The sequence below is a fragment of the Capra hircus genome (assembly GCF_001704415.2).
Source record: "Capra hircus breed San Clemente chromosome X unlocalized genomic scaffold, ASM170441v1, whole genome shotgun sequence".
NCBI classification, from domain to species: domain Eukaryota; kingdom Metazoa; phylum Chordata; class Mammalia; order Artiodactyla; family Bovidae; genus Capra; species Capra hircus.
In genome coordinates this window covers 60929803-60954109 of record NW_017189516.1, presented here as the reverse complement: position 1 = coordinate 60954109, position 24307 = coordinate 60929803, and the positions used below count along the sequence as shown (strand labels likewise).

Genomic DNA, 24307 nt, shown 5'->3' with positions numbered 1-24307 from the left:
AATGCTGAGAAGTATGTCGTTATGGCAATGCTGGGGGCAGGGTCTGGGGCATCGGGAGAACTTCTCTCCTCGTCGTCCTGTCTGGAAAGGGTGTTTGTCGCCTGTCCCACATGGGGTTGAGTCCTGCTAGGACTTCCAAGGACCAGGTCTGGCAGACCACAGCCTGACCCCAACTTGAGTGCCCTGCGCTCACGCCCCAGATATGGGAACCAGTGAGGTTCCTTCCAAAGAGACACAGGGCTAAAGCGAATGGACTCCCAACCTTGGAGACTAGGTCGAGGCCAGATCTTGACCACCTCCTTCAGCAGGGTCACGGTCTGAGGGGGCCTTCCCTGGTGGCTCAGATAGACAAGAATCTTCCTGACAGTGCAGGAGACCCTGGGTTGGGAAGATCCCCTGGAGACGGGAAAGGCTACCCACTCCAGTGTTCTTGGGCTTCCCTTGTGGCTCAGCTGGTAAAGAATCCACCTACAACGTGGAAGACTTGGGTTTGATCCCTAGGTCAGGAAGATCCCCTGGAGAAGGGAATGGCAACCCAGTGCAGTATTCTTGCCTGGGAAATCCCATGGATGGAAGAACCTGGCGGGGCTACGGTCCCTGGGGTTGCAAAGAGTCGGACACGACTGAGCGACTCCATGACAACAACAGTGTGGTCTGAAGACCTTCTGCCTCCCTGAGTCAGGTCAGCGCATCCTGCCCCTTGCCCTGGGATCCCTGACCTGGGACCGGCGTTCACCAGCTTCCCCTCCTCGTCTTCTTTCTCCTGGACACACGGGCAGGCCCTCTGCAGCTCTGCCTCTGCTCTTGAGAGATGCATCACACACCCTCCTGCTCTAGGACCTCTTTCCCCTGCCCTGAGTCTTAAGCTGCTCAATGGGAGTGTGCTCCTGGAGACAGAGATTCCTGTTTCCAATCCACTTGAAACCTTCATGCTGGCAACTGGGCCAGCTTCTTAGGCCAATTGCAAGGGTGCCCAGGGCTGCAGAAGCAGGCATGGCAACTGCTCCCTGCCCCCAGTGATGGGCTGACAAAAATATTACCAGCGGGGTCATATGCCACTGACCTGAGTATTATCGATAAATAGCATGATTGAGACAGTACAAGCATCTGCACACACACACATCCTGCAGCCAGTGGTGAAACTCAGCTATGAGTGCCATGGTGAACAAAAGCGAGGGAGACAGACAGAGAGACTGAGAGCGGGCTGTGAATGAAATCTCCAGATGTATAAACCACAAGGAGAGTAGGAATCGGACCAGAGGGCTCCCAACATTGTAAGCTCAGAGAATATCAGATCGGGTGGGGCGGCTGGAGCAGGGAATAGGCGAGGAGATGGGGTGAACACGCAGGAAGTGGAGCTGGTTACAAATTACTGGAAAGAACACTTTTCACTTAGTATATGTTTTAGGATTAAAAAAATAATAATAACAACAACAACATAGATTAGAGCTGTGAGAAGGTCCGTTCATGGCACATCTTGGTTAGAATCCTTCTGTTTGCTTTGGAGGTAAAATGGTCAAACCTCAACAACAGACGAATCCAGGGAAGGGTGCTTTCAGCCACCTGACAAACGCAAACACGACTGCCAGCCCCAGGCTGAAACACACATTGCTGCCGATCCCAGTGGCCTGCACACCCTATCCCAGCAGCCACGGAGCCCATCTATCACTGACATTTTCCTGGGATTTAATACCAATGCATTTCCTCCACCGAAGCACTTTCATTTGAGGCCAAATTTCCCATTAATCACAAAAAATGAAACGCTGTCCTTAGAAAGAAATATTGGGGGCAACAGCAAGCAGGCATGAAAGGTTTATTATGATTATAATCGTTAACTTTTTTATTACAAAAGATAGGATGCCATAGCTTGCTGGGGAAGATTAAAAAGATAATCCAGGTAAAGAGTTTAGCAAAATGGTTGGCACAGAGTCAGATGTTTAAAAAAAAAAAAAAAAAGATGATTGTGATGATAAATTTTACTATGTTTGCCATTATTTTTGTTCTGAGAAGTGGAAGAGTAATCCTGGACTGTCAAACTCCCAGCTCCCGTGTATAACACGCATCCTATGCTAACTGGTTTCATCTTATTAGTGAGGCTCAGAGGGTGAGGGGGTTTGGGGTACTGAGATGGGTCGGGTTGGGGTGGGAAGAACCATGTTTTCTTCCCTTCCGTTCAGTTCAGTTCAGTTGCTCAGTCGGGTCTGAGTCTTTGCGACCCCATGGACTACAGCACACCAGGCCTCCCTGTCCATCACCAACTCCCAGAGTTGACTCAAACTCATGTCCATTGAGTTGGTGATGCCATCCAACTCTCTCATCCTCCATCGTCCCCTTCTCCTCCTGCCCTCAATCTTGCCCAGCATCAGGGTCTTTTCCAATGAGTCAGCTCTTCCCTGAGTGGTAGCAATTTTCCAACACTGGTCAATGTAATGAGAGGGCAACTGCTTTAATTGCCTTTGACTGGCCATTTGTATTTCCTCTACGGTGAACTGTCTCTTCATTTTACCATTTCTATTTTGGAGAGTCCACCCTCTTCTCAGACACTGTAGCAGCTCTTAGTACCCATTAGACTTAGTAATAATTTGCCTGTTGCTTACTGCTTTAAATAAAAGGTTTCCAGTACATTGTTTGTCTTTTGAATTTACTCACGGAGTTTTCTCCACGTATAAGTTTTCTACACACACACACACACACACACACATCTCCCCACCCAAAGTGTCTCTATTTCCTTTTGGGATTTTGAGTTTCCTGTTTTCTTTAAAACAATTGCCCCCCCCCCGCCACGCCCACCCATGACAAGGTTTTGCAGCTGCCCTATGCTTTTGGTTTTATCAATCAGCATCTTCCACACAATTTATCTCTACAAAGAACTTCTAAGAACACTGCCTAATGGCATGGCGGATGTCTGTAAACCCCCGATTAGCTCCAGCCACTGTGTTTAGGCCAGGTGTGCATGAACACCCCACCATCCACCTATGCAGCTTACCTGGAATGCTCTCTGAGCAGAGGAGCAATGGAAAAATATAAAACCCCAGAGCATTTCAACATCCTGCCCAGGGGGAAGTTTTTAGCCGGATTACAATAGCATTCACCACTTAAGCCACTTGACAACAAAAAATAAATTACAGTATCTGCAATAAAGTCTCACTCTGGCTGAAAGCCAGCAAAAATAAAGAGCCAAAGTACATTAGGCATGAAAGATATTTGCCTCTAGAATCATCACTTTAACCTCCAGGTAGCATCAGACAGTGGGACTTTGGTGATTATAGAAAGATTACATCCGTATTTTATTGGTTTAACGAGATCAAACATGAATGCCAGTCAGACCAACTTTCAAAGAGTTTATGTAAGTTCAGTCAGCTGCACCCAGACACTATCTCCATGATATTTTCAAAGTCGCTTCATTTTCCAGCCTTTTGATTTTTCCCTTCAAGAAAAAAAAAAAATTTCTTCAAAAGCTTCAAGTAAAGAAAACACTTCACTCAAAGACGACCCACAAGGGAAGGATAAAGACAGATGAAAACTAGCTATCTCAATACAGTCATTTGCCGAGAAAAAAAGAGAATTAGAACAGATCCCCCTTGTTTTGGAGGTGATGCTGTGGCGTATCCCATAAGGACTAACCAGGGTGCCGTTTCAGGTATGTTACACTGAACGAGTGCCCAACAGCAAGACGGAACATCTGACCTGAAACCATTCCAGACAGCCCAGCACAGACCGAAGCTTAACAGATCAGCCCTTTGAAACCACAATATCATTAGCTGTGACTCCATTGATTTTCTTTTCATGGAAAAAAGAGGGCATGGATTGAAATTTAGGAATTTCCTTTTAATCCAGAATATTTTTCTATGACCTTGGAATTAAGAAATAAAATACTTGATTTCACTCATCGTTGCAAGGATATTCCGCTGTATTGTTGATACACTCACAGCCTCTTCATATATTCAACAGCAGCTAAGAGGGGTGTCAGGAGACTTCGACTGAGACTGAACATTTTCATGGCTCAAAGTACTAAAAAAATTTTTTTAACATGTATTTATTTGCCTGCATCCGTTCTTAGTTACAGCAAGCAGATCTTTAATTGCAGCGTGCAAACTCTTAACTTGGCCCATGTGCGAACTATTTCCCTGAGCGGGGATCGATCTCAGGCCACTCGCGTTGGGAGCACAGAGTCTTGGCCATTGGACCACCAGCAAAGTCCTTCAAAGCACTTTTTTTTAAAATGAGTCTTTGCTAGTGATCATCACAACTATACATTCATTCTAAATGTGTCTCAGGAAACTTAAACACATATTGCTAAGTGAAAGAAGTCAATCTGAAAAGGCTACACACTGTATGATCCCAGCTTTGCAACGTTCTGCTGCTGCTAAGTCGCCTCAGTCGTGTCCGACTCTGTGCGACCCCATAGACGGCAGCCCACCAGGCTCCTCCGTCCATGGGATTTTCCAGGCAAGAGTACTGGAGTGGGGTGCCATTGCCTTCTCCAATGCATGAAAGTGGAAAGTGAAAGGGAAGTCGCCCAGTCGTGTCCAACTCTTAGCGACCCCATGGACTGCAGCCCACCAGGCTCCTCCGTCCATGGGATTTTCCAGGCAAGAGTACTGGAGTGGGGTGCCATTGCCTTCTCCAGTTCCAACTAAGGCGAAACTATGGAGACGGTAAACGGATCAGAGGTGGCCAGGGGTTGCAGGGAGGGAGGGATGAACAGGTAGAATACAGAGGATTTTTAGGGCAAGGAACCAACTCTGTGACACTGTCGTGGTGGACGCATGTCATTAGACATTTGTCCAACACTCACAGATTGCATAACAAGATGAACGCTGATGCAAAGTGTGGCCCTGGGGCGATGACAGTGTGTCAGTGAAGGTTCCTTAGCATAGCAGATGTACCACTAGGGTGCGATGTTGGTAACGAGGGAGGCTGCACATATATGGGGTCATGGCGTGAATGGGAACTCTTGGTACTTCCTGCTCAATTTTTTTGTGAAGCTGCTGTTGCTGCTGCTAAGTCGCTTCAGTTATGTCCGACTATGTGTGACTCCACAGATGGCAGCCCACCAGGCTTCAGTCCCTGGGATTCTCCAGGCAAGAACACTGCAGTGGGTTACCATTTCCGTCTCCCTTTGTGAAGCTAAAAAGCTCTAAAACAAAATCTACTTAAAGAGAAAAAAAAAATAAACTCAATGTTTATATTTGTTGTTTATAGTACAAGTTCTTTTGTTATGGATTATCCTCAGTAACAGAGAAGGCAATGGCACCCCACTCCAGTACTCTTGCCTGGAAAATCCCAGGGACTGCAGTCCATGGGGTCGCTAAGACTCGGACACGACTGAGCGACTTCACTTCACTTTCACATCCTCAGTAAACAAGCAACCTTTTCATTAACCCTTCCCCATTAATTTCCCTCTACATTCGACAACTATCTCACAGTGAACTGAATTCTACAGGAAAACAGTATCTGACCACACAAACCTACCCCCTCAAATGCCCAGCCCTCCCCTGTGGCCCCCACCACTGGAACCCAGGGTCTGGCCACGTTCTCTACCTCATTTCCTGACACCTGGCATCCTGTCCAGGAATGAAAACCTCTGTAAGTGCTGTTCTCCCATCCGGGACTTGTCTGCTCCCCAAGGCTACTTCCATGCCACTTCTTCCAGGAAGCCCTCCCTGATGCCTGACTCCCTGACTACGACAGCTCCCCAGTGGCACATGCCCTGGGCCTCCCTGCACTTCTGTTCCAAAGCACTCTAGATGGTGGTCAAGTATAAATGTATTTGTATTGTTTTTCCTTAATGATCATCACCACCCCACCACCCCTGCCTATGACTTCCTCAAATACAGAATGTGTCCTCACCACTGGCTTCCTCACGATCTTAAAGAATACTGGCTGAATAGATAAATGAATGGAATAGGGAGTCACAAATGAAATTACACTTTAATCATTAGGTCACGAGGAATTGAAAAGAAGGAAATAAAGAGAAAGAGATGAAAGTGTTCATCTTCACTTAGGTAGAGATTTCAGAAAATGGCTTTACTAGTTTGCTTCCTATAGAGAAGAGATTCAGCATCCTAGAGATTCAGCCTGAGAATATGAAAACCTGAATGAAGGCTTGTATACAGAGTCAAGTGTAACTTATTTAAGAAATAATCGTGCTAACAATCTTTTCATAGATGTAAATAAAGTCATCTAAAGAAAATTTATAGAACGACAAGTGTCAGACAATGCCATATGGGAAAACATTCCTTTTATGAGCACTTGACTATGAATTTTAACAAGGAACATGCTTACAGATTCCATCTTGGGGAAAGGGCTGCATGCAACTTTTATTACTCACTCTCCCCGATGGAATAAGGGGGACCACCACGGAGTTACAGAATTGGAGATACCAGCTTCTGTTAGCACATCCCAAGGAACAGTCTTCCAACTTTAATCTCCTCCAAGAAGATGTGTTAATTCTGAGTTCATCCTTGCCACAGCTGTGACTGCAGATATGTAAACTACATTTGGTATTCAAATGTACATTCTCAGAAGAAAATTCTGATAAAGCATGCCCTCTCCACAAAAATCACATTAAGCCCTGAAAGATATTTCAAGACAGAGTAAGTGACTTGCGCGGAAAGAAATCCAACCTTCGGGAGGTTGAGAGGGAGCGTTATAGGTAATAACTAAAATTGAGTTAATGACTCGTATTACAAAGTAAGGAAAGCATGCGCAACAGAGCAGCTACATAAATTAAACAACGACGGCATTGTTCCTGGGAAACCTAGAAAAAAATAAAGAAACGTCTGTATAAACCTCATTCTCTTCCCACCTCCTCCTTCACAGCGGAGACAAGGGACAGGGATGAACGCAGCCCATAAAGGCAGGCGTGCTCAGGCATCGCTCTCAAGTTCTTGCTTCGCTTGTAAATTGGGTGGATCCTCCCCGTTCCAGGAATTTCTCCCCCATCGCCATACCTGCTTGCAGAGAAAGTAAACAAGTATCTATGGAATAAAGTGTCCAGGCTGAAAGCGCAGAGATACGGCATTCCTCACCACCGAGTTCAAAGTTCTGGAAGGGTTCTTTCCGAGGTGGGACGGCCACACACTCTGGCATTTCTAACCCTTACTTCAAAGTGGCCCCAACTTCAGTCTGAATCACGTGTGTGGGTCTCAGTGTTGGTGGGAAAGACGAGACTGGGAAGAGGAGACGAGAAACAGCCATAGGGAGGAAGCAGGAGAAACAGGGAAGAAAGACAGAAAAGGTCCCAAAAGTCTGATGTAAAGGGCATACTAGGTCCCAGGGCATAATTGTGAGATGTTAAAACCCCTTTGAAATTAAATATTAAAGACAGACTTTATTTTCTTGGGCTCCAAAATCACTGCAGATGGTGATGGCAGGCATGAAATTAAAAGACGCTTTGCTCCTTGGAAGAAAAGCTATGACCAAACTAGACAGCATATTAAAAAGCAGAGACATTACTTTGTTGACAAAGGCCCATATAGTCAAAGCTATGGTTTTTCCAGTAGTCATGTATTGATGTTAGAGTTGGACCATAAAGAAAGCTGAGCGCCGAAGAAGTGATGCTTTTGAACTGTGGTGTTGGAGAAGACTCCTGTGATTCCCCTGGACGCAAGGAGATCAAACAAGTCAATCCTAAAGGAAATTAGTCTTAAATATTCATTAGAAGGACTGATGCTGAAACTGAAGCTCCAATCCTTTGGCCACTTGATGCAAAGAAGTGACTCACTGGAAAAGACCCTGGTGCTGGGAAAGACTGAAGGCAGGAGGAGAAGGGGACGACAGTTCAGTTCAGTTCAGTTGCTCAGTCCTGTCTAACTCTTTGTGACCCCACGGACCCCAGCACGCCAGGCTTCCCTGTCCATTACCAACTCCTGACTCATGCCCATTGAGTCAGTGATGCCATCCAAGCATCTCATCCTCTGTCGTCCCCTTCTCCTCCTGCCTTCAATCTTGCCCAGCATCAGGGTCTTTTCCAATGAGTCAGTTCTTCGCATCAGGTGACCAAGGGATTGGAGCTTCAGCTTCAGCATCAAGTCCTTCCAATGAATATTCAGGACTGATTTCCTTTAGGATGGACTGGTTGGATCTTCTTGCAATCCAAGAGACTCTCAGGAGTCTTCTCCAATGCCACGGTTTCAACAAAGGTAAGTAGATATGAGCCTTATTTCTCGGAGGAGATGAGGGTGGTGAAGGCATTAACCCTGCGCTGGGAAGACCCAACAACAGTATGGAGGGGTAGCCCCTTCGGTGTGGAAGAGGAACGTAAGTTCACATGAAATAGGAGATAAGCAGGTCACCACTTCCGCCCAAAGAGACATCTCCCCATTTCAAGCCCCAACAAAGCTCTTCCTCAATGAACCAAGCTAGTGTAGGGGGCACTGCAATTTTACTGGAGGTTAAGATATTTTTCCTGAAACTAAGAGAATCGTGGTGTCTTGAGCGTATTCACCAAAGAACATATTGTTGTTCCAATGTGTTTTGACTCGTTATTGGCAGCTGCGTTCATCTGTACTTTTGTGTGAGCCTGCGTACCAAGCAACTGAAAGGAACAGTGGAAATATTGTTTAAGAAAACACGTCAAAGTCCCTGTGGAGAATTCAAACCATGATCAAAGGAGAAAAAAATGCAAGAGCAATGTGGAACAGCAATTTAGAAACATAACTTTCCACAACAGTTAATTACATCTTTCACTACTTTTCTCTGGAAAGACAGTGATGTGGATATTCGCAACTCGCTAAAAATTGAGGTCAGCAGGTGAAGGGGGCGACAGAGGATGAGACAGTTGGATGGCATCATCGACTCGATGGACATGAGTTTGAACAAGCTCCGGGAGATGGTGAAGGAGAGGGAAGCCTGGCGTGCTGCAGTCCATGGGGTTGCAAAGAGTCCAACACCACTGAGCAACTGAACAACAATAACAAAAATACACTTTAGGCAGCATTAGAAGACTAGTAATGTCTAGAAGTCCTCCTGGGTCTTTTCTTTCCTTAATTATTGTTGCTCTTATGTTTTTATTGCAGGTTGTTTTATAGGTGAACAAAACAAGAAATTAGGAGACCTCCTAGCAAAAACTAAAGGGACATAGTCAGCTACTAAAGCAATGACTTCACTAGATCTCTGAGCTACAGCGGGATTTAATCTTGTCCTGCCTGGGAAGGGTAGTGTACAGAAGCTGCTCTTATCTGTAAGCAATTGAAAACCAATTTTTTTTTTTTTTTTACTATAACAAAGGTAACTGAGGGCTCTTAGAATGCTGACTCCGCAGTTTGCCAAGTGAGTCAAGTGGGATTCCAGGACTCTCTTCAAAATTGCTACCAGGTGGGCTTTCCTGGTGGCTCAGACAGTAAAGACTCTGCCTGCAATGCAGGAGACCCAGGTTCAATCCCTGGGTCGGGAAGATCCCCTGGAGAAGGGCATGGCTATGCACACCAGTATTCTTGCCTGGAGAATTCCATGGGCAGAGGAGCCTGGCAGGCTACAGTTTATGGGGTCGCAAAGAGTCAGATATGACTGAGCGACTAATACTTTTTTCACTTTTGACTTTTTTTCAGGCTTTCTTTCTTTTTTTTTTTTTTTAATCTTTCATTTTCTGTCTCTTCAAAGTCATATGCAGAGGTATAGGTTTGGGGCATTTCTGCCACTTGTTCAAGGAGCTTGTGGATCTGAAGTTTTGTGTCTGATGGCTTCCCTGGTGGCCTGGTGGTTAAGAATCTGCTTGTCAGTGCAGGCGACTTGGGTTCATTCCCCGGGTGGGGAAGGCCCCACATGCCCCCGAATAGCTAAGTCCATGCACCACAACTATTGAGGGTCTGCTCTAGAGACCGGGGGCAGAAACTACCGCGCCTCTGCTGCAACTGCTGAAGTCCAAATGCTTTAGAGCCCTGTGCGGCACCACAATGAGAAGTCACCGCAATGAGAAGCTCACACACCAGGACTAGAGAGGAGCCCCAGCTCTCCGCAACCAGAGCAAAGCCCCTGCAGACCCGGCATGACCAATAAATAGATTTTCAAAAATCGCTAACGGTCACCTTGCATCACTGAGCATCTCTGTCCATCTGTGTCTTCAGAGTGTTAAGATCTATCCCACACTAGCACCAAGCCTGTGCTCTAAGAACAAACAGGACAAGGAAAAGAACCCCCACCATGACTCCAAACACCCACTCGAAATGTTTAGAAACTGCAGGATTCTGAGTCAGATGCTCCCAGTGGAATTACAAGTCAGAGAAGACCTTTGAGGGTCATGCAATCCTTCTTCTTGCTAAACACAAGACATGTGTGAGCTGTGAATGACATGTCATTGTCTTACAATACAGGGAACTTTGCAAAGGAAAGAGGTTACAGGGCCCCAGTTAACCTGTAAGCCTGTCTCATGGACTTTTCCAACCCTGGAATCCAACTCAAAACTGTCAAATCCATTCAAGAGCAGAGGGGTGAGACGTTATTAACTCTCAGACCTTCTGCCTGCTAACATTTTATCCTCTAATAAACTAAAGCCTCTAACTGTTGTTGTTTCGTCGCTAACTCATGTCCGACTCCTTGCGACCCCCTGGACTGCAGCCCGCCAGACTCCTCTGTCCATGGGATTCTCCAGGCAAGAATACTGGAGTGGGTTGCCATTGCCTTCTCCGTGGTATTGTCTCGACCCAGGGATCTAACTCTCATCTCCTGCATTGCAGGCACATGCTTTAACCACCGAGCCACCAGGGAATCCCAACACCTCTAATAACTCTCTCCAGAACATTTACAGTGTCCTCGCAGAAAGGTCAAAAGCAGATGAGAAAGACACAACACAGTCCATTCAGTGTGAGTCCTAGGAGGGAAGATCACAGAGACCCACGGTACTCAAGGGCGGGAAGACCACGGAGACAGACGGTGGTCAACCTCACTATCGATAACTCAAGGGCCAAACCAAGATGACGATGCAGATGAGCTGCATCCTGGGCACCACCGTGAAGCAGGAAACCTGAGAAATGCCCAGCAATGTCTGAGCAGAAGGGCATTCTCAGAAAGGCTGGGGAGGGAGGCTGTTAAGTCCAGCAATGGCACAAAGCCTAGAAGGACCATGCCGGGAACTGTCTGGCCACGTGGGTCACTTATCATGGATCTGAGGGACCCGTGCAAGCCATGAGCAACGCTGGCAACAGCAGGTGCTGAGGAAAATTCTAGATCCAGGAGAATTCTGACAGGTAAGAGAGACTGAGGATCAACGTCCTCTCTTTAGAGACCCAGAGAGTAGAGCCTGGGAAGTAAAAAAAAAAAAAAAAAATACGGAACACCTTGTGGATTCCAATCAAAATAATTTTCATAGAAAGCATACCCCACATGGAGTCAAAAAGACCCTACTTCACATCCCAGGTTACCTCTCCATCATAAATTGTGAGCTCTCGAAAAAATGAGTTTCTTCTTTTCCTAAAATGAGAGGAAGAGTGTTTTTATAAAGATCATCACAGAGATGTTTATGAAGACACCCTGGGATCATATAAAGTCAAGGCTGCTGTCCAGGTCCTGCACACTCAGTCACGTCCGAGTCTTTGCAACCCCAGGGACTGTAGCCCGCCAGGCTCCTCTGGTCATGGGATTCTCCAGGCAAGGATACTGGAGTGGGCTTGCCACTTCCTTCTCCAGTGACTGTGAACCTCAGTGCGTGCAGAGTATGGAATTTTGCAGGCAAGAATACTGCAGCAGGTCACCATTTCCTACTTCAGAGGAAACGTGCAAATCAATGGTCGTGTCTAGGTGTCAACATGCAAATCTCTCAGGCTTCCCTGGTGACTCGGTGGTAAAGAATCTGCCCCCAGTGCAGGAGACATGGGTTCCATCCCTGATCTGAGAAGATTCCACATGTCACGGGGCACCTAAGCCCGTGTGCCACAACTATTGAGTCTTTATATACTCTGGAACTGCAACTACTGAAGCCCATGTGTGCCCTGGAGCCTATGGTCAGTAACATGAGAAGCCACTGTGATGAGAAGCTCTGCTGGCCGCAAGTAGAGAAAGCCCACGTGCATCAAGGAACAAACATTGTTCCAGTAAATCTTTGTTACCAGTGCAGTGGAAAAAAAAAAAAAAACTGATGCAAATCCATGTACAGGAAGAGTGTTCTCAGCACAAGGAATGACTCTTAATAATGTAGAAGACGTTCACAGAAAGTTCTGGAGTCCTGCCTGGCTCACATGATTGATGGACTGTGGAGAAGTCAGAATTCTGAGAGCCCTCAATAAGATCTGATGTAATGATAAAGAAAACGATTTTCTACTTTTGGGGAATAAGATCAGTGTTATGAACGGCTACGTTACTTGGCTCTTTGGAGTCCTTCTAAAGACATGTGGTCTGTGAAAAGCTTAGAATCAGAACACCGCTTCAGTGCAGAGCTGCACTGAAATGAAATCCATAACTCAGAGCCCCATTTGGGGGAACATAAAAGTCTCATATCAGCAAACACTATTTTTTCGGGGTTCCTGGACCCAAGTCCAACATGCGTGCTGCCAGGGAGTGGGAGGGGTGGTGGTTTTCCCACACCACCATGCAATTCGCTTACACCAACAGGGTGACTTGATTCCGACACTGTCTACCCTGAGACAGCTCAGAACTCATGGGCTAAAGGCTCAATCCCATTGGACTGCCCCCACCCCACCTTCAGATGCCAACAGCAAGCCCAGGCTACCATCAGAGCTTTTGAACAACCAACTACAGATCGGAGATTCCAATGATCCCTGTGGTGTGCCAAGTCAATTCTGTCATGTCCCACTCTTTCTGACCTTACGGAGCACAGTCCACCAGGTTCCTCTGTCCATGGAATTCTCCAGGCAAGAATACTGGAGTGGGTTGCCATGTTCTCCTCCAGGGGATCTTCCCGATCCAGAGAGCGAACCTTTGTCTCTCAGGTCCCCTGCACTGCAGGCGGGTTCTTTATTACTAGCACTACCTGGGAGGCCCCCAACAATCCCTCCTAGGCTTTAAACACCAGCTGCAAGTCCAAGTTGTTACCTGCACTTGTGGCCAACTGTCTACAGCAGATGTTCCCATGACCTCTATTGGGTTTGACTGGATTGCATTGGATTAACTTTTGATTTACTTGCTGGAGCAGCTCCCAGAATTCAAACATTTCACTTCCTACATTACTGGGCTAGAACTCAGGACCAGAGCTTCCCAAGTGGTTCAGCAGTGAAGAACCCACCTCCCAATGCAGGAGACGTGGATTCAATCCCTGGGTCAGGAAGATTCCCTAGAAAAGGAAATCCCACTCTAGTATTCTTCCTTGGGAAATCCCATGAACAGAGAAGCCCGGCAGGCTACAGTCCATGGTTGGAAAGAGTCAGACACAAACTAGTGATTTAGCAGCAACAACCTATAATGAAGGTTGGTCAGTATAAGAATGTAGGGGCAGGAAGGCAGAGAATGTAATGTGTCAATACTTTGAAATTGGCACAAGTCACTAGGCAGAGAAAGACATCAGAGAGAAGCCCTAGAGCATACATACCACCACAGCAGTGGTTCTCAAAGTGGGATCTTGAGACCAGCAGCATCGGCCTCACTTGGAAGCCTGTTAGACATGTCAGTCTTGAGTTTCACCCAGATCCACAGAATCAGGTGCTCGGAGGGTGGGTGCTATGAAATGTATTTTAACAAGGCTCCTGGTGATTCTGATCCTCACTGAAGCTTGATGACCTTGCTGGAGAGGAAGAAGGCAGTCCATTGTACTGGGCTACACGGGACCTCAAGGAACCACGCAGAACCAGCGCTCCCAATGTTGGCTCCATCCCCCTCCCCTCTCAGAGTCTTCTGAGCGCTTCGTGCAGCTCTTCAGGTACCTCCTTGTCATCCAGGTATTGAGAAAGACAACCCTCTTTATCAACTAATAAATAGATCATTGGATGCACATGTGTGCATGTATCATTTTCCACTAGTTCAGGTCCATTTCTGCTTCTCAGCCTTCACGCTGATCTCCCTCGGGGAAGCATGGATTGCCCAGGGCAATGACCCCCAGCGCGGTCCAGGCCCCTCTGCCCTCCACTCTGTTTCAGCGTCACCTCGGTCTCCATAGAGTCAACAACTGCAGGAAGATGCTATGTGTTGATGGGGATGACAGTGAAGGTGGAAACACAGCCGACTCTAAACGCACTCTCGAATTCCCTATTATTCTTCAAAACAGATGCTTGGCAGCTGTAAAGCTCAACAGGGCGATCCGTGGTTCATAATAAAAAGTTCCCGCGAGGCGCATGATGCTCTGGATTCTAGCATGCTGACCAGCAGAGGTTAAGGATTAATTTAAAATTGTCAAGCTGATTAGTCATAAGCATAAACAGCAACCAGAGACAATATATCGTCAGGCAATATGAACTGGATTCTCTTCTATTGCTGTTATCGACCAGTTGTCATTGTTCAGTTGCTCAGACATGTCTGATTCTTTTTGACCCCGTGGACTGTAGCACTCCAGGCTCCTCCTGGAGTTTGCTCAGACTCATGTCCATTGACGATGCTATCCATTATCGCCACAACCATTTTAAAAAATGTTACTTGAAAAAATATACAGTACCCCGTAAATGAAAACTGTTTGCATTCCTTCAAAATAGTTTAGTATCCCGTCTGGGAATACAACAAATCCTAGAAGTACTTATTTTACTATGAAAGCAAAATCTACCACCTTGATAAACACACACATGGGATAGAAGATTCAGGACTGGTCTAGCTGAGTTTCATTTGCAGTGGGGAAAATCTAGGCAGGAAAGAACAATGACTAACTGTAGTACATGGCTTTCCCATTCTACTTGACTTTACTAAGTCAGATTTCTGTTGCTTGGTTTTCTTGTGATATATGCTTCTTCATGGTGCTAATTTATGTGTTATTCATTAGAGCGTACAGGATAATTAATCAAGTTAAAACAGAGCAACTCATAGTCCATGACACTCTGGCTCATATGGTATTCTAGCCCATTCATCATGATACTGAGTTATTTTAATACGAAGTTCAAAAGATAGCCTGTTTTAATGAGAGATCACTTGAGAAAACATGATGAATTAAATCGGCTGAAAGAGAAGGAGCAATAACCCCAAGACAAGACCTCGATTTGCAGAAAAAAAAATTAATTGCAAGGAAAAAAAATGTCGTATCTGCAGATTTATAAGCACCCAGCATCTGGGAAGGCAGGTTATGCTTTCTTAACAGAATAGATGACCTAGAATTCAGTGGTCTTTTCTCCTTATACAATAGGTAGGCAGGACTTCAAACTACAATTTGAAAATCTACTTAAGCTATTCCCATGCATCACACAGGAAAAGAAAATCTTTAAGTGGCGAGAGTGGATAAGAGATCTGAATTTCATTCTCTATGGAGAATTAGGCGCTTTCCAAGAAACTTCAGAGGGTAAGGTTTTCAAATTAAAAAATAAATTAAAAAGTATTTATTTTTCATTTTTAGAGCAATTTTAGGTTCATAGAAAAATTAAAAGAAAGGCACAGAGAAAGGCACTCATATAGCCCCCTGCTCCCCGTCACTCACAGCCTTCTCCATCATCAACACCCCCACTAGTGGCTCATTTTTTACAAGTGATGAAGCAACAGTGAAACATCATTGTCTCCCAGAGTCTAGAGTTTACTCCACAGTTCACTCCTCATTTTGCATTCTATGGGTTTGGACAAATGTGTGACTACAGAAATCCATAATGATAGTATACAGAGTAGTTTCACTGCCTGAAAAAAAAAAAATCGAAAAAAAAATCGTCTGCGCGTCACCTGTTCATTGCTACCCACCCCAGCCCCTGCAACCACTCATCTTTTCAATTTCTGCATAGTTGTGCTTTTTCTAGAAGGACATACAGTTGGAATCCTGCAGTGTGCAGCCTCTTTCGCCCGATAATATCCATTTTAGTTTCCTCCGTGGCCTGACAGCTCATTTCTGTGTAGTGCTCAGTAACAGTCCATAATCTGGATGGACCTCAGTTTATTTATTTTATTTATCCTTTCAGCTACCGGAGGACATCTTGGTTGCTTCCAAATTTGGACAATGATCAATAAAGCTGGTCTATACATTCATGGGCATGGATGTCTGTTTCATTGTGTACAGACATTTTAAGTCCATTTGAACAAATGCTGAGGAGTAAGGGTATGTTTTGTTTTGTAAGAAACTGCCTGCCCTGTTTTGCATTCCCGGCAGCAAGAAGGGAGAGTTCCTGGTGCTCCATCCCTTCAGTATCATCTGATGTTGTTAGTCTCCTGGATTACTGCCACTCTAACGGGCGTGTATCGGTATCTCGCTGTTGGAATCTGTCCTTTTCCTGATGACATGCGACGTGGGGCATCTTTTTCATATGTTTCTTTGCCATCTGTTTCTTTGGTAAAGTGTCTGTTGCTGTCTGTGATTCCTTGGTTACATCGAGTTGTTTAAATTTCCTTGCACTGCACAGAATCAGACACGACTGAAGCAACTTAGCAGCGGCAGCAGGAGCCCTCACTTCACAGACCAGCCTCTGAAGGACTGAGGGGTGCCCAGTATTCATTTTTGCATCCCAAGCCCTTCAGCACCAGGGCCTCGCTCATCTTAACAACAGCAGCCAAGACTTCTGCAGAGCTGAGGATTGATACATGTGAGGTTCTGACCCAGGTGAATCGTGTGGCATCGTAGCAGGGTCCAGAGAGGCAGCGTTACCACGGCCACCACTTTCCAGGTGACACACACTTGATATAAAGGGCACACGGAGGGCTTCCCTGGTGGCTCAGTGGATAAGAATCCGCCCACCAGTGCAGGAGACGTGGGTTTGATCCCTGCTCCAGGAAGATCCCACGTGCTGCAGAGCAACTAAGCCCATGCACCGAAACTACTGTGTCTGTGCTCTAGAGCCTGGGAGCCACAACTACTGAGTCCACAAACTCGATAGCCCGTGCTCTGCAGCAAGAGAAGCCACAGAAATGAGAAGCCTGCACACCGCAACTAGAGAGGAGCCCCTGACCACCTCAATTAGACAAAAGGCCGTGTAACGACAAAGAACCAGAACAGCCAAAAATAAATAATTTTTTTTTTTAAAAAAGCATGTAAGAAGGCTCAGAGACAAAAGGTTGCTTGAGAAAGGCAAAGAATTTACTTGCCAAGAAGCCACAAGGGAATCAGACTTTAGGACCCGTTCATCAAATTTTAAAAACATAGTGGATATTTAAAGGAAAAGATGTTCCATGATCAACTTCACATTAGCCTGCTCATGGCTGGAAAAAACACCAATTTTCTTACAGGCTATCACATCCACATATGCCATGACCCATCTCCGGAATCATCACTGCTGAGGAGAGACATACAGCTGTTTGCATTCAGGAGAATGAACTGCTATAGAATGGGAGCCAAGCAGTTTTTTTTCCTCATTGCACTTTGTAGAAACAAGTACCTCATGCTTTCCTAGAATCTCAAATGACAGAAATGAGCATGTTTCCAAACTCCCATGTTATAAGGGAAAAGTGAAAAAGTCACTCAGTCGTGTCCACCTCTTTGTGACCCCATGGACTATACAGTCCGTGGAATTCTCCAGGCCAGGATGCAGTGGGTAGCCTTTCCCTTCTCCAGGGGATCTTCCCAACCCAGGGACCGAACCCAGGTGTCCCACCCTGCAGGCGGATTCTTTACCAGCTGAGCCAGCAGGGAAGCCCAAGAATACTGGAGTGGGTAGCCTATCCCTTCTCCAGAGGATCTTCCTGACCCAGGAATCGAACTGGGGTCTCTTGCATTGCAGATGGATTCTTTACTAACTGAGCTATCAGAGAAGACTAAGTGAAAAAAGAACGCTGTTACTGCAATCAATGTACTGGCTCCTGTATCTAAGTTTACCCTTTTGAAGAAGATGACTATATGTCATAGAAGACTCATACATATACATTTAGATACGGATATACATGTCTGAATACAGATACTGAACTAGATACGTGTTGATCGAGAGAGATGTTGAGTAGCAAGAGAGACAACTAGATCAGTGGTTTCCAACAGGGGTGACTTTACCCTCTGGCACAGATTGTAGTATCCAGAGATATTCGTGTGTGTGTGCATGTGAGTGTCATGATTGGGGGTGGGAGGAATCTATTGGGTAAAGACCAGTGGGTTGCTCAGTGCTCAAGAATCCATCTGCCAATAAAGGAGATACATGAGACACAAGTTTGATCCTGGGTCAGAAAGATCCCCTGAGGGAGGAAATGGCAACCCACCCTGGCATGTTTGCCAGGGAAATCCCATGGACAGAGGAGCCTGGGAGAACAATGCATGCTGGGTGCTGCTGAACAGCAGCAATGCACAGGACAGACCCCATAACACAGAATAATCTGGCCCCAAAGATCAACAGTGTCAAGGCTGAGAAACCATGAACTAGACACTAGTGGGTAATACAGATACAGACCCAGATATGAAAAAAAAAATTGGGGCCCTAATTTCATACAGTTGTTCCAAAAGGAAGAAAAAAACTAACTTCCTCCTTTTTTTTTTGCAAAGTTGTGGAGTAACAAATGAGATCAGAGTATACAAGTCTTGCCCAAGAAAAACAGGTTTAAAATATCATACAAGTCCATGGCCTCCGAATAACAGAAAGATCAAATACAAATGGAGATCTGTTCTCATGGAACCTCACCTCTACATGTTTTTTTTTTCTAGTGATAGTTAACAAGTAAATATATCCTGCACAGAAGTTGTTTTTTTTTTTTTTTTTTAATTTCTCTGCAGCTGTGAAGACATTATCTCATAGCTCCGGATACAAAAACGTGGAAACAACAACAATGGAAAATGTTCCCTACTTTCTTTTAGATTCTGGCCCAATGGGAAAAATCACTTCCCAGATGTTGGCCATTTCTGGAACGATCAGCGAATGGGTTTGGCTGTGCAGCTTTCAAAACGGGACAGCCAAGTGTCAAAATAAAGAAAGGAGAGGAAGAGAGGAGGGAGGTGACAGAGAGGGAGAGAAGACGCATTTCTAGTCAACGATGCCTCGGGGATATTCGCCAAACCCCTACCGTGGGCCTATCTACGTCTAAAAGAGGAAGAAAGGAACTGGGGTACCTATCTTAGTTTTTAAAGGCAAAGTTTCAGTTCTAAATGGCTATGATAGCCCAAAACATGGAAGAGAAAATCATTAGAAGCCAAGTAAGTGGCCACCTTCAACCAATGACTATCTTTAATTGTGGTGAGCATCTCGGGTGATGCTCTGCACTTTCTTGCCACAGAAGAATTTTAAAACAACTGCAGTTACCTATATATCTCAATGGCAACCAGCAGCTCAATGTTTCTGAAAGTCATCAGTAATTTCTACACATACTTGGCATTCTTATCATTAATAAACTTCCACTCCAGAAAGTGAGCTCCAAGTTGGGATATACTGCAGCCTGTAAATTTACCCCCTATTTGACTCACCCATATGGGAGGACTGCAGAGCAAGAATGGACCACCCCAGATGCCTGGGCTGGGGGCGGGTCTTCTGATCCTTGTTTCACACCAGGCTTCTCCTCTGTGGTGAGCAAAACCCTATTCATTGGGGGACAGGCCATCAAGGGGAAGACTGACTTCAGTAAGCAGGAGCAAAGTAGGTAGCCCCATCATGATGTGTAAAGTGCGGAAATCTGAGTGTCTCAACAGAATCGTTTGTATAGAGATTTCTCAGGGAACAGTGTCAACACTTCCAAATGTGGGGATGTTGATGATGAAGATGGGAAGATGGGGATGATGATATGATTCTGGTGATGGCGGTTATGATGATAATGATAGTGATGATGGTGGTGGTACTACAGTCATGATGGTAACGCTGGTGATGGCGGTGGTGGAGGTGATGGTGGTTATGATGATAACGATGGTAGTAATGATGGTGATGGTGGTGGTAGTGATGATGGTCGTGACGGTGATGATGGTGGTGGTAGTGATGATGGTCGTGACGGTGATGATGGTGGTGGTAGTGGATGGTCATGATGGTGATGACGGTGGTGGTAGTGATGATGGCTGTGATGGTGATTGTAATGATAGTGTTTGTGGTGGTAGTGATAACGGTGGTGGTGGTAACAATGATGCTCAGGATGATGGTCGTGACGGTGATGATGGTAGTGGTACTACAGTCATGATGGTAACGCTGGTGATGGCGGTGGTGGAGGTGATGGTGGTTATGATGATAACGATGGTAGTAATGATGGTGATGGTGGTGGTAGTGATGATGGTCGTGACAGTGATGATGGTGGTGGTAGTGGATGGTCATGATGGTGATGACGGTGGTGGTAGTGATGATGGCTGTGATGGTGATTGTAATGATAGTGTTTGTGGTGGTAGTGATAACGGTGGTGGTGGTAACAATGATGCTCAGGATGATGGTCGTGACGGTGATGATGGTAGTGGTACTACAGTCATGATGGTAACACTGGTGATGGCGGTGGTGGAGGTGATGGTGGTTATGATGATAACGATGGTAGTAATGATGGTGATGGTGGTGGTAGTGATGATGGTCGTGACAGTGATGATGGTGGTGGTAGTGGATGGTCATGATGGTGATGACGGTGGTGGTAGTGATGATGGCTGTGATGATGATTGTAATGATAGTGTTTGTGGTGGTAGTGATAACGGTGGTGGTGGTAACAATGATGCTCAGGATGATGGTCGTGACGGTGATGATGGTAGTGGTACTACAGTCATGATGGTAATGCTGGTGATGGCGGTGGTGGAGGTGATGGTGGTTATGATAACGATGGTAGTAATGATGGTCATGATGATGGTGATGGTGGTGGTAATGATGATGGTCGTGATGGTGATGATGGTAGTGGTAGTGATGATGGTCGTGATGGTGATTGTAATGATGATAGTGTTTGTGGTGGTAGTGATAATGATGGTGGTGGTAACAATGATGCTCAGGATGATGGTCGTGATCGTGATGATGGTGGTGGTGGTGATGATGGTAACGATAGTGATGATGGTAGTGGTACTATGGTCATGATGGTAATGCTGGTGATGGCAGTGGTGGAGGTGATGGTGGTTATGATAACGATGGTAGTAATGATAGTCATGATGATGGTGACGGTGGTGGTAGTGATGACGGTCGTGACGGTGATGATGGTGGTGGTAGTGATGACAGTCATGACGGTGATGATGGTGGTGGTAGTGATGACGGTCATGACGGTGGTGATGGTGGTGGTAGTGATGACGGTCACGGTCGTGACGGTGATGATGGTGGTGGTAGTGATGACGGTCACGGTCGTGACGGTGATGATGGTGGTGGTAGTGATGACGGTCACGGTCGTGACGGTGATGATGGTGGTGGTAGTGATGACGGTCGTGACGGTGATGATGGTGATGGTCGTTATGATGATGGTGACGATGATAGTGGTTGTGTGATAATGATGGTGGTGGTAACGATGATGCTCATGGTGATGGTGGTGGTGGTACTGATGGTGATGATTATCATGATGGTGAAGATGGTAGTGGTGGTAGTGATGATGGTAATGATGGTCATGATGGTGGTGGTAGTGATGATGGTCATGATGATGGTAGTGATGATGGTGATGATGGTGGTGGTAGTGATGATGGTCGTGATGGTGATGATGGTGGTGGTAGTGATGATGGTCGTGATGGTGATGATGGTGGTGGTAGTGATGATGGTCGTGATGGTGATGATGGTGGTGGTAGTGATGATGGTCGTGATGGTGATGATGGTGGTGGTAGTGATGATGGTCGTGATGGTGATGATGGTGGTGGTAGTGATGATGGTCGTGATGGTGATGGTGGTGGTAGTGATGATGGTCGTGATGGTGATGATGGTGGTGGTAGTGATGATGGTCGTGATGGTGATGGTCGTTATTGTGATGGTCATTATGATGATGGTGACGATGATAGTGGTTGTGGTGATAATGACGGTGGTGATAACGATGACGCTCATGATGATGGTGGTGGTGGTACTGACGGTGATGATTAGCATGATGGTGATGATGGTACTGGTGGTGGTGATGATGGTGATGATGATACTGGTGACGGTGATGATGATGATGGTGGTGATGATGGTCATGATTGTGATGGTGGTGGTTGTGAAGATGATGGAGATGGTTGATGATTGTGGTGGTGATAGTGGTGATGGTGATTATAATGATGGTGGTGGTGATGATGATGATGGTGATGGTCACGATGGTGGTGGTGGTACTGATGGTGATGATTGTCATGATGGTGATGATGGTTGTGGTGGTCATGATGATGGTGAAGATTATTGTGATGGTGATGATGATGGTGATGGTGGTGGCAGTGATGATGGTCATGATGATGAAGATGTGACGGTGGTGGTTATGATGATGACGGTGACGGTGGTGGTGGTAGTGATGATGGTTGTGATGGTGATGGTGGTGGTGGTAGTGATGATGGTCATGATGATGATAGTGGTTGTGGTGGTGATGATGGTGGTGGTGGTACTGATGATGGTCATGATGGTGATGGTCGTTATGATGATGGTGACGATGATAGTGGTTGTGGTGATAATGACAGTGGTGATAACGATGACGCTCATGATGATGGTGGTGGTGGTACTGACGGTGATGATTAGCATGATGGTGATGATGGTACTGGTGGTGGTGATGATGGTGATGATGATACTGGTGACGGTGATGATGATGATGGTGGTGATGATGGTCATGATTGTGATGGTGGTGGTTGTGAAGATGATGGAGATGGTTGATGATTGTGGTGGTGATAGTGGTGATGGTGATTATAATGATGGTGGTGGTGATAATGATGATGGTGATGGTCACGATGGTGGTGGTGGTACTGATGGTGATGATTGTCACAATGGTGATGATGGTTGTGGTGGTCATGATGATGGTGAAGATTATTGTGATGGTGATGATGATGGTGATGGTGGTGGCAGTGATGATGGTCATGATGATGAAGATGTGACGGTAGTGGTTATGATGATAATGACGGTGATGGTGGTGGTGGTAGTGATGATGGTTGTGACGGTGATGATGGTGGTGGTAGTGATGATGGTCATGTGGTTGTGGTGGTGATGATGGTGGTGGTGGTACTGATGATGGTCGTGATGGTGATGGTCGTTATGATGATGGTGACGATGATAGTGGTTGTGGTGGTGGCAACGATGATGGTGGTGGTAACAATGATGCTCATGATGGTGGTGGTGGTGGTACTGGTGGTGATGATTATCATGATGGTAGTGGTGGTAGTGATGATGGCCATGATGATACTGGTGATGGTTATGATGACGATGGTGGTGGTGGTGATGGTCACGATTGTGATGGTGGTGGTTATGATGATGATGGAGATGATTATGATGATGGTGGTGGTGATTCCGCCACAAACGGTCCTTGGTATTCACATCCTGCGAGGGTCTGTTCAATGGCTGGAAAAGCACGCTAATGATGCGGAGATGCCAGTTTCCTTGGCACGTTTGCTTTTTTATAACAGCACTGAGAAACCTGTCCAGGGGCTAAGGTGTCATATCACTTGCACGATGTGAGTCCTCTTTCAAAATCTCTCCCTCACTCTTCTAGGTTTGCGAGTCTTTTATCGATTTTGCTTCCAGTCCGCAAAGTACAACAAACAGTATACGTTCATTCCTCTAGTGCAGCCGTTTAAAGACAAGGGCTGAGACATCTGTAAGACTACAAACTGCCATCTCTCTCATTATGTCTTATCAGAGAATGAAACAAGAGTTGATAAACTGACATCGGAGGGGACCGTTTTGTGTGAATCCAATAAGGACACCATAAGTAATCGGTAAAAACCACGTTTAACCTGAAACTTTTACTTTTTGTTTGTATTTAGAACTTCTTGACTGTTTTGGTCTTTCTTTGAGAGAAGCTCTCTGTCACCTCCCAAGAATGGTGCCTCATCTGGCTTGTTCTTAGATAAGAACATCACTTGCATTGGAGGGAGAGAGGAAGAACAAAATGCTGTACTGTGTTTCAAGCCTGAATTGTTAACAGCGTTGGAACAGTACAGTGGGATGGAAACAGCTGCACACTGAGAACACAGCATGGAGAAAAGAGCTGTAAATTGCTTACGTGCATGAATTCCCAACACTTCTGTTGCCCACCGCTGGCATGATTGATGACATTTTTTGAAGGTGATGGATTACTTGGCAAAATTAATGTTTTCTTGCTCATAAAAGGACTCTGTTTTGCGTTTTCATTTATGACTTATAAAATTGCTCACTTCTTTGGCTATCGTCAGAATCAGCTATGAAATTTTAAAATCATCATGATGATAATTTCAGACTGAGCGGGGGGGAGGAGAACATGTATTTTTGTTGTTTCTTGAAGCGTTTTTGAGTACCCCCTGCCGCGGTTGCCTAGGGCTAAAAGGAAGTTGGAG

At 45.7% G+C, this 24307-nt stretch overlaps 1 protein-coding gene across 1 annotated transcript in view; it reads right to left on the bottom strand.

Annotated features, from left to right (window-relative positions):
• ANOS1 (anosmin 1) overlaps positions 1–20707 on the bottom strand; it is a 200958-nt gene extending 180251 nt beyond the window's left edge. The window contains exons 1-4 of the mRNA XM_018043716.1: positions 20627–20707; positions 20217–20363; positions 19892–20081; positions 18979–18995 (exon numbers count right to left, since the gene is read on the bottom strand). Coding sequence (XP_017899205.1) covers positions 18979–18995; positions 19892–20081; positions 20217–20363; positions 20627–20707 — 435 coding nt within the window. The remainder of the gene's footprint in view (positions 1–18978; positions 18996–19891; positions 20082–20216; positions 20364–20626) is intronic.
• Positions 20708–24307: the final 3600 nt, after the last annotated feature.